An 11,403-nucleotide genomic window follows, 5' to 3' on the forward strand; every position below is an offset into this window, starting at 1 on the left:
AGGGTTTTTCTGTGGTTTTGGAGCCTGTCCTGGAACTAGCTCTTGTAGACCAGGCTGGTCTCGAACTCACAGAGATCTGCCTGCCTGTGCCTCCCAAGTTCTGGGATTAAAGGCATGAGCCACCACCGCCCAGCTCTTGCTTCATACTTGTGAATAAGATGTAGACTCAGCTACTGCCCTAGCTCCTAATTAAACGCTTTTTTTTTTTTTTAAAAAAAAAAATAAGTTTCCTTGGTCATGGTGTTTCTTCACCCAATAGGAAAGTAATTAAGACAGTGAACTATACTTTTTCATCTCCCACCAGCTTTGGTGGCTAGCCCTGCTTTCTAATGCATGAAGGTAATCGGTGTATCAGAGTGGACCGTAGAAGTTTGATGACATAGAAATCTCTGGGCCAACCTCCAAAGCAGCGTCCTTGTCATCAGTACCCAGATGTGCAGAGCTTGACTAAATGAAAGTATTGGAAACGTCTAATATTTGCTTAGACTCTGGTTCTAAAGTTCCCTTAGGGTTGCTGTGTCTCTGCATGGTTTCAGGAGTTTGCCTGGCTGGGCCAGTGAGGGAATGAAGAAAAGAATACACAGACAAGTTGAAAGCAGGTGGACTAGGCTTTCTGATAGAGTAACCACAACACCTAGGAAGCTCAGCACAGCAGTTGACCGAGGAGGCAGGGATATATTGCCTATGAGTAAACATGGAGGCAGGATTTATGGTATACTGCTGAATTAAGGAAGTAGGTTTACCTAATCTTTGTAAGAACAGTCTCAATAGGGGAAACTAGTTTGGATATTTTCTGCACATCATCAACACTATCAATACACTTGAACCAGGGGAGAAAGCTTTGCCATTTCCTGTGGTCTAAGGCGTTGGGTCTTTGATGTTATTATTCTGATGTTTTTGCTATTTTGGTTTCTTTTCAATATGGGGTCTTTGTGTAGCCAAGGATGGCCTTAAACTCCTAATCTTTCTGTACTTACCTCCTATGTGCTGGGTTACAGGTGTGCCCCTCCTGGTTTGTTAGCAATCTTGATCCAGGTCTGTAGGAACTCTACCTTCATTATTTTGAGCATCTGCTGCATTGTTTCCAATAGCAGCTGGACCTTTTTGTGTTACCCTTGGAATGTAAAGAATATACTGGCTCTTCCATGTCCTGTGTCTTCATCAGTACTGTGTCTACCTACAGCTTGGATTATAGGCATGTGCTCCCAGTTTATGGAGTATTGGAGGTTGAAACCAAGTCTGTGTGCATGCAGAATAATCGCCAACTGAAGCACATCCCCACATTTTCTTTCTTTCTTTCATTATCACAATATGATACCCTTACTGAAGGTGTTAGTAAATGCCTAAGAACGTCTTTGCAGATGTAAGTACCCATATATTTTCACAGTATTTTCAAACTACAACCCTGCCCTGTAGTTGAGATAAATGTATTTTCTGAGAGCAGTCTGTTCAAGAACTTGACACAGAAGACTTAATAGGATTAGCTGGTGAGAGTCATTAGTAGGGGTGACTAAGCTTGTCCTCTGTCTCTTGGCCTGGTGTGTATTTGACTTGGTCCTGTAGTTACAGAATAGGGCAGGTGGTGTGGATGTGCTTTTCATTTCTCAGAACTTTGTGAGCTTACCTCTGTCAAACATTTGAGAGGCTTTTGTGGAAAGAGGCAGGGAATGTTGATTCTGCTTCAGGCTACAGTAGAATTTACATGTAGCTGACTGGTTTTCCAAGGGACTAAGATGACTCAGGTTAGAAGATTGTGTTTTAGCACCTCAGCTCAGTTAGATTAGATTCTGAGTTCTGACCTTGGTGATATTTATCTGTTTTTCTTTTTAAAAAATGTATTCTAACCAGGTGGTGGTGGTGTACACCTTTAATCCCAACACTCGGGAGAGGCAGGTGGATCTCTGTGAGTTCAAGGCCAGCCTGGTCTACTAGAGCAAGTTCCAGGACAGGCTCCAAAGCTATGGACAAATCCTGTCTCAAATCCCCCACTCAAAAAAAATAACAACAACAAAAAAAGCCATATTCTACATTATTACTTGAGGATTGAAATAGCATTTGAAATATCCTCAACTATAACAATATTTGAGAATTACAAATAAAAATTGAATTTTCTTAGTTCTTTACATTGTTTTGATATGATCTAGATCTGCGTGTACATGTTCCCCTGACAGTGTCATGTAATCTCTATACTATACACATCACACCATTTCAGGTCATATTGTGGTTAATAATTGTATTTCATACTGACCTTTCACATAATAAAAATTTACCTTTAATAAAATGAAACTAAAGCTAGAAAAAGATAAATGGATTGGTTTTCTGTTTTGAGATATAGAGCCTTTGTTTCTTTTCCCAGATGTTCTGTTCTGAAGACGGAAGATCCCTTACCTGCTTTGCTGTGAATTTCAAAGACTTATAAAGAGAATAGTTGTCAGACTCTTTGAATACATGATAATGTCATCAGTAAATCTTTCAGTTTGTTTTTCTAAAAGTAATCAGCCATTCAGCCCGTGTGCTGTGTTGATGTAGTCTGGTGCCTGCTAGGAAATGAATTCACTTCATCTTGAGGACTCTTAGTTCTCGGCTGCTTTTTCTTTGCACATTTCAGGCTTACCTTCCTTGGGGTTTCATTCTTTCTGCCCACAAGGGGGCAAATAAAGGAAGAGGGAAAGGCTAAATGAGCCTGTTCAGGGTTTCGCTTTTGCTAGAGTTGTAGGAGTTTGGGAATGACTTCAGAAAGAAGCAGTGACTTTCTTTCTTAAGACAACTCAGTGCCCTCTCCACCCGCTTCAAGCCAAAAAACCAACCAACCAAACAGACAACAAAACCCAAAAAAAATTTTTGTGTTGTTTTATTTTTCAAGACAGGGTTTCTCTGTGTAGCCCTGGCAACCCTGAAACTCTCTCTGTAGACCAGGCTGACTTTGAACTCAGATCCTCTGGCCTCTGCTGGGATTAAAGGCATGTTCTACCCGTCTTTTGAAAAATGGTTACCAAAGCCTTCTTAGGGCCTTCAATTTTTTTCTGCAAATAATTTCTCCCTAAAATTAATGAGTTGGGTTTTAGGAAATGATAGTATTTAAATTATATGCCTGAATTTATGCATAGTGTCATCTTAGATGCCTATGTCAAGATTTCTCATGAATGAGAATTTTGCCAAGTTCAGACTTTGTTTCCAATGGTAGGGGCAGAAGTTACCCTCTCCATTGCAGGCGGCCTCTCATTTCTTAAAGCTTCAGTTACTATGGCCATGCCATTGAGTGAATTACGTTCATCAACACCTACAAATGTATATATATATGATGGTTAAGTTATTTACAGAAAATTTATTCTATTGGAAGCGTATTTGATATTGAATACCTCAACATCTTATATACTGTTTGAGTCTGGGAAATTTTGTTTATTCTCTGTGTGTGTGTATGCTCATGTATATTGGTGTACATGTGTATGTGTGTATGTTTGTGTAGAGGGCAGAGGACAACTTCAGAAGTCATTCATTGTTTTTGAGGTGGGGTCTCTCACTCGTGTGGAGCTTACCAAGTCGGCTAGCTGGCTGTCTAGTGAGTTCTGGGGGTCGAGGCCTCTTTGCTTCCCTCAAGACTATGGGAATTTTAAATAAATATCCGTTTTCTGTCAGCCACTTGATTCTTTGTTCTGACTTGATACTGGGCTCCTGTGATCTCAGGGTGGTGTTTCCCCAGTACGAGGCGTAGTTACTCTTTCATGTTCTTCTCCTGTTTCTAGTAAGCATACTTCTTGTGGAAAACTGCTGATTTTCCCTGTTGTCTATGTGAGATACATTTTGTATATATGATTTTAACTATTTAAGATATTGGGGGAAGTGATGGGGCAAATTAAGACATTGATTCTTTTTGTTTGGTTTCTGGTGTCTGTTTTTAAGTCATGTTTTTTTTTTTTTTCTTCTGTTGCCTCTGTTAAGATCTCTGATTGTCAAGGATTCTGTATCCCCATGGCATGGTACACATAATGACTAAATGGTTATCTTACATTCCTATAGCATTCTTTTTTTCAGCACTTAATGCCTTTTATTCCTTAGCTTCATGCATGAATTATGTAGCATATGTGAAGAGGCTTAAACTGTTTCCATTGCATTCTTTCTGGCTGGCTGCTGTTATATTTAGGGTATACTTATAGTTTAGACAAAGTAAGAATGTTATTGTTGTTGACCTTGACACTAGATAACTGGGCAGACATTATATAGCTATGTTCGAATCCTCACAAAATGTGCTGTTGAAGCCAACGGAGTCCTGGCGGGAGACTCTTTTGGACAGCAGAGTCATGGAACTTTTCTTCACAGTAAGTCCTAGTCTTTTTCTCTGTTAAGAGGGGACACGGGAAGAGGAAATGCCTTTGTTTTTCTTAAGTAAAACATGACAGATTTCTTTTTTTCCCTGTTGATTTTTCTTCTCATTAACACACCTGGTGAAGGAGAAATTATATGACAAATCTTGCTGATTAGTGTACAAATACTATCGCATTTTGAAGGGCTTAGATCCCTTCTTAGACTTTGTAAATACAGGACTCCTTTACACTCTTAAAATTTGGAATTCCCTACTAGCTTTTATTTGTGTGGGTTATATAACTATTGTTATATAATATAGCTATTATCACATTACAAATTCAAACTAATAGAAGCAAAAGATGATAATGGCATGAATTTTGGTCTTTGACTAAACTATAACGTGTTGTTATAATAAAAAATAAACTGAAAATTCATACTGAAAACTTTAAAAAATATTTTATTTCACTAAAAATGCCAACAAGAAATTATTACATCACCATATAAATAACTTCAATGAACAAATATAATGAAAATAACTGGGTTTTAGTTTTGTTTGCTTTGTATTTTTACTCATCTGATTAATAAAAGACAACCAGATTTTCCTGTTTTATATTTCATTCAGTTGGTATCTTAAATCATGTGATCTCAGGAAAAGGCCTCTGTCGTGTTAGTGCACTTGTGGACACTGTCTGCAGTGGCTTAGACAGTGAGGGTTCCCTGGGCTACATTTTGAAAACTGCTCCCCTAGTGGACTATACTCATAATTACAAGACCTGAACTAAGTTAATATTAAAGAGCAATTTATCTTAAATATTTCAATTATAACTTTAAACATTTAGGCCTCTTAGTGTCAACTTCCTTCAAGAAGCAAGCAGTATATTCCCACATGTGCCAGTGAGTTTTGGAGTACATATATGTGTGTGTTGGGAGCTAATTTGCAGTTACAAAACAGGTATGTAGTTAGATCAGTGACTTAAAATAAAAACCAGTACAATCTAGGTAAACACCAATTAGAAAGAAAAGAATAAGACAGTTTTGTTCAGTCTGAATTATTATAGTTTCTTATCATTTCATGCATTTTGAAGTATGAATTATCCTTTTGTGATTGAACCATTTAAATATTTTAGTACTGTGTTACATATTTTAAAATGTCTAATGTGTTACATATTTTAAAATGTCTAAAGAGTGTCCATCCTTAGGCATACTAAAAAAATCGCTTTCTACGATAGTGGCTTGTTTTGGGGTTCTGGAGATTGCACCCAGGGTCTTGTGTGTGCCTGACAAGTATTGTGCCACCAAGGCTCCTTTCTATCCTTCATAAAAGATGTTTTCTATGGAAGTGTTTATTCTGAGCACTAGTCATCTTCTGTTTTTCTTTTTAAATCAGAGGGAAAGACAGCTAAAAACATGAACAAGATCAAACAGGACTTGCAATAAAATTTTAAGGACTTTGTGGGATGCCTCATCTGACAGGAATTGTTTTGATATGAGTCCAAGTTCAGTTCTTTTTATTTGCTCGACAGAAAGTAGGTCCCACTCCAGCAGTTTGTGAAAAGGTGAAAAACTTGCTGGCAATGCTGCAAACAACTCGACTTGGTCTGAACAGCTGTCTAGACAAACCAGACAGCTGTTCCTGTCAGCTGTGAACTACCACATACAAATAACTTTGAATTCAAAAGTTAACCCTTTGCTACTCTGTCGTTTTAGTAGTTTATGAGTGTAGCTATTTGTATCTAAGCAATTTATAAACAATTTTAATTTGTGGCAAAAAACATGACTTAATCTTAATTTGAGTTTTGCTAAATTTAGCTTTACTTATGAATTAATTACTAAATTTAATCTCTTTTTTTATTAGGTATCATTATTATGCTAGATTTCTGTAAATAAATATATGGGAGTGAGACTTAAATTTATTGACCTTATCTGAAATTTAAGTGATTTTGATTGCATTCTGCTCTTCAGAAGTTTACAAAGTTGTTAGTTTTTCTTTTCTTCCTATTCTTCTGGGAGAACTTTTCTGATGAGGATTCTGGTGCTCTGCTCTCTGAATATTGTCATTCTTAGCTCTCTGCTTTGCTATCTTTTCCACACATAGCATATCAGGCACCACTTCACCTATGATTTTTCAGTTTGCATTTAGCACAGAACACTCCACACTCTCCAAACCTCATAATCTGCATGTTTCCTGGGTGTTTCAGTGTGAAAGGCACACTGGCATCTGATGTTTAAACATACTTTAGCAGAGGTCTGTCTTTCTTACTAACTTGTGCCTTTATGCTTATTTGGTGAATGGTCTCTCTGTTTGCCTCTGTGGGTGTCCATCTCTCCTCCTCTTGACTCCTTTCTCTGCAAAGGTGGTAATCTGTTTGTAATTGTATGATACCATTTAGATTGAAATACATGTTCAATTATGAAGGGAATGCTTTCTCGTGCTAAAATCAGTAGACCATAAATCTATATATCACAAGAATTACTTGTTTAACATGAGTTTTATATGACTCCTATTTCAGAAAACAAATTAATCCTTGTTCCTGGGACAGTTTTTTGATTTGTTTTGTTTTGAGATTGCCAGCACTAGCGCTCTCATTAAGCACATTTTTCTTTTGTGTTGTCATCTCTCGTCCAGGAATGAAAGGTCATCTGATTACTGTGTGAAGCAAATTATGTAACAAGTTTCTCTTGTCCCATCCTGCACTGTTTCTGCTGTTGGTAGAATCTGGCCCTAGGCATCTCAGTGAATTTTGATTACCAGGTTAAGAGTCAAAGGATGACAGCACAGAATTGTGCTTTTAAGATAAAGAGCTTGAAAGAATGTATTCAAGAGTATGCAACCAAGACATCCATACAATTTTGTGTGTTATACTTGGTAAAGCTTAAATTACATTGGAATATAGGTTGAAGTCCAGGGATTGGCAAACTCTTTCTTTATATTGTCAGGGACCACAGTAAATATTTTAGGTTCAGTATACAATATGGTCATATTCAACTCTGTCATTGTAGTGAGGAGCCCTAAATTAAAAATAAACAATCAAGTAAGTCATTTAACTGTAATTTTTAGAGCTGTTATACTGGTTTAAATATCTTTACTTGATCTTAAGAAGCTAAGGGGCTATGATTAGTGGAATCAGTTAACAAGGATTTACTCTGTTCACTGTGTCCCATACTGTACTAGTGAATGCATTTTAAAAAAACAAGGACATCCTGGTGTCAAGTAATTTATAAATGATTGATAGAGTCAAAACCAACATAACCTGAAACAAATATAGAGTACAATGCTTCATAAAGAAAGAGGAGGGCTAGAGCGCTTCTGTTAAATGCTGGTGAGAAATAGCAAATGGCTAGTCAGTATCGTGCATGAAGATGAACAGCTGCTTTATAATTTCTTCCTGGCATTTCCTGTCCATTTTACTATCAGAACTTAGAAATGAAATCTTTAATGTCTGAAAATTTAGTAATACAGAAGTTAAGAAGCGATATTCTGAGAACTTTAGATAAAACACTGTAGTAGGTATCAGTATTACATCATTGAAGTAAGGTCTAGTTGCCACTTAAGTAGACTTATGTATTAAATACAAATTTTATTTTAACATGTAGTATCAATAGCAGTGGTGTGGGATAAAATGAAATTCAAAAAGATCAAACGGTCTCAGAATTTAAGCATCTGCTCCATGTCATGCAGGTGATATTTAGGATGGGTGATAGGTACACTTGTTGGTTTTCAAAGTGTGCAAGTGTTTGCTTTCGCTAAGGCAGCATCTATATACTGGGTTGAACTTGTCTGCTAACTTTAGCAAGAAGCTGTGGTGAGGCATAGTTAGCATAATACAGATGACTGTCGTCGTTGCTGTTTTTAGCAGAAGCAGTATGTCTGACTGGCTAGCATCTGTTTTCTCTCCTTGTCATAATATGCTGGAGATAGTTCAATTTTTAAAATGCAGGTAGCCCTCAAGTAAAAATTTATTAATATGTTTAAAGTCATGACCTATAATGTCGTTTGGGCTAAAGGACGATTTTCAGGTTTCGTTTAACTGAGGAGTTAATTTTTTAGAAATGTCCTGCTACAGTGAATTTTTCTCTTACCTCATTCGACATGGTTTGCACGTGACCCCTACAAAAGAAGAATTTGTTTTTCTGGATTAGTGATTCTTTCTAACAGGTACACCGAAAAATCAGAGAAGATTCAGATATGGCACAGGATTCTCTGCAGTGCCTTGCCCAGTTAGCTTCTCTACATGGACCCATCTTTCCCGATGAAGGATCCCAGGTTGATTATCTAGCACACTTCATTGAGGGATTGCTGAACACTATCAATGGGTAGGTATGCTCGTTCTTTTGAACAGAAGAGGGAACCTTCCCTTTTCCTCTGGTATTTCATATGGAGGAAAAAAGAAACTAAGGCTTTTTCTGTTCTGTGTTTTGAAGTAGAGTTGTCTGTCTATTTGAAATTAATACAGGCACATGCCTTTACAAGTGAATGATGATAGTATTTTTGTGTTTGGAAATAGAGCTTATCTTGTACTGCTAAATAACCCTCATGATTTGGTTTGTAGAATCGAAATAGAAGATTCTGAAGCTGTGGGAATCTCCAGCATTATCAGCAATCTGATAACTGTGTTCCCTCGGAATGTCTTAACTGCCATCCCCAGCGAACTTTTCTCCTCCTTCGTTAACTGCCTCACACATCTCACTTGTTCTTTTGGGCGAAGTGCTGCGTTAGAAGAAGTGGTAAGTGACTGTGCTAAGAGCTGTCTGTGTCTGCTTGTCATAGGAAATTTGTGCTGCCTGTAGAACATTGTCTCATGACATTTATTGTTTTTGAGTACTAGTAGCTACTGTGAAAGTTACATTTTATATGTAAATTAGTGGCTGTGTATATGGAAACATGACCTAAATTTTTGTAGATTTAAATTAGTCTTGGAAATTATAATTTTGAGATAATTAGAATGAAATGTTTTTGCTAAATTATACTGATTAGCCCATGTTTAACAGTGTTTAACAAGTATACCAAATACTGCTAAATAACTTCATGGTTGGATGTAATTATGTGTAAATTAAATTTTATCTATGTTATTTTGTTATTTTTATTTAGGACTTATTTGGAAAGTATGTGATGTGTACTATTTAAAATTGAATTTGGTAAGCCCTAATTTACATTCAAATTAAGACTGGTAATAATGTGAATGATTTTTTTTGGGACAAGTACAAATTTTCAGGTGCTTTCCAAGTTTTATTTTTAATGTAAGGAAATACACACTAAAACCCCTTGACAACACGGCTGCTTTGTAACAGTTACTAATAACTTCAGTAATCACTGGAAACAGTTGACTTGTGTGTACAAGGTAGTGACTGATGGTTGGAATTGATTTTTCTTGTTATAAATTGAAAGGAGGTTTTTTTAAAAAAAACAATTTTAAAAGAGAAAATACTTTGTGTGGATGCCTCTTAGAATTTCATGTTTAATCCTGAGTTTACATCTTACTCTGGCAATGTTTGGCAGTTTATAAAGCTTCCAACGTATTCAAGGAATCTGGGAATGATTGTGTTTATGTAATTAGGCTCTTTTAAGATTTAATGAGAGGTTTGTGATGGAAAATTATATATTAGATGAGTAGAAGTTCTTAGACATCATACGTGAGATTTTGCATTTTTCAGGATGGTAATTTCTGTTCTAAATATGAAAGTCCATGTTGAAGTTAAGTGTCTCAGCGTTAGTCAAGCTTTTTGACAGGCTCGGACTGAAACGTGGTTTCATGTGACAGACTTCATTGTGTTCTCCTGGTTTTTCTCTGTGGAGTGAGATGGAGTCAGGATTTAGCATGTTAGTCGTCTGTTTAGACATACAGCTACCTTCAGCTTCTCGAAGAGGGTTCTTACATTTAGCAGACTGGCTAGAAAATATATAATATTTTTGCTTGAAATTTTTATCTTTGAGATTTATTTATTTTGAGCAAGAGGCTTTCTGTCAAAATTGGGTGTAGGAGAGAGTAGGAATCTAAGATGATAGATCCACTTTATCAGCTTTCTTCCTGCAAAGACATGCTGTGCTTAAAGTTAGGGTGCACCTAATAGGTTTCATTGAAGAAAGTGGCTGTTTGTGTCTTTTAGTTCTCTCAGTTTATAACTGTTTGTATTTAACGGTTATTTTTAAAGGCAGCTGACTACCAGTTCTATAGGACAGAAAGAGAAAAGCTGAAGCTCTGCATCAATTGTGGAGGGTACATTCGGGAGGCCTGGGAAGGTTGGAGTATGGCCCTGTCATGTGACTTGCATGATTGCTAAACAGATTTCCCAAAATGGCAGTTAAATCTTCATGTTTGGTCATCTTGTACATCCTGGGGATTCTTCAGCTAATAACTGAAGGTCGAGAGCAAACCCAGCCAGGACAGACTGATGTAGGATTACCAGAGGGCTCTTACTTCTGTCACCTTTGTTCTTTTGACTACCAGGTAGTTTTAGTGCTAGTTCACAGTGCATAGTTGTTCTGAGCTGGAAATCAAATCATATTTTAAGGAAATTTTGGAGAAAATGAGCATTTGAATAAACATCTTAGGAGTTCAGATGGTGTGGAATGATGACACATTTGGAGGGGACAGTGGTCACATGCTGAGTGATCATAAACACAGACTGTTTAGGATGACCTTTGGGTTACTTTTTCAACTTCGTTTAGTATGTTTTCTTCTTGGCAAAATCAGGGTGACAGGTTTTTTTGTGATGCTTTTTTTTCCTGGTTTGTCTTTCTGATGAATTTTGAAAAGGTCTGGATATGTAGCATAGGGTCTCATTCTGTGTTACCTCTTGAGGTAACAGACTGTATTCTACCATACCTGGCTTCTTTCTGAGGGAAAAATGCCTGTGTGAGATCAGCCTTTACTCAATGAGAGTGAGTCTCAAAAAGGGACTTTTTAAAAAGTCCCCTTTAAAATAGGGAGCAGAGAGCAGCAATACTCTAGGAGATGGGGCTATAGCTTGACCTTCTGTTGTGGATGACTGAGAAATCTCTGCAGCGTCCCCACCCTGTGACTCTGATAACTAAGAAGGCACACACTGACAACACTCATCGTGACTCTGATAACTAAGAAGGCACACATTGACAACACTCAT

General features: G+C 37.1%; 1 protein-coding gene across 2 annotated transcripts in view; it reads left to right on the forward strand.

Annotated features, from left to right (window-relative positions):
- Xpo4 (exportin 4) overlaps positions 1-11,403 on the forward strand; it is an 85,118-nt gene that overhangs the window by 44,335 nt on the left and 29,380 nt on the right. For both annotated transcript variants that reach the window (XM_005355428.3, XM_026783231.1), the window contains 3 exons: positions 4,204-4,316; positions 8,459-8,616; positions 8,853-9,027. In XM_005355428.3, coding sequence (XP_005355485.1) covers positions 4,204-4,316; positions 8,459-8,616; positions 8,853-9,027 — 446 coding nt within the window. The remainder of the gene's footprint in view (positions 1-4,203; positions 4,317-8,458; positions 8,617-8,852; positions 9,028-11,403) is intronic.

The sequence above is a fragment of the Microtus ochrogaster genome, chromosome 17 (assembly GCF_000317375.1).
Source record: "Microtus ochrogaster isolate Prairie Vole_2 chromosome 17, MicOch1.0, whole genome shotgun sequence".
Classification (NCBI taxonomy): Eukaryota; Metazoa; Chordata; class Mammalia; order Rodentia; family Cricetidae; genus Microtus; species Microtus ochrogaster.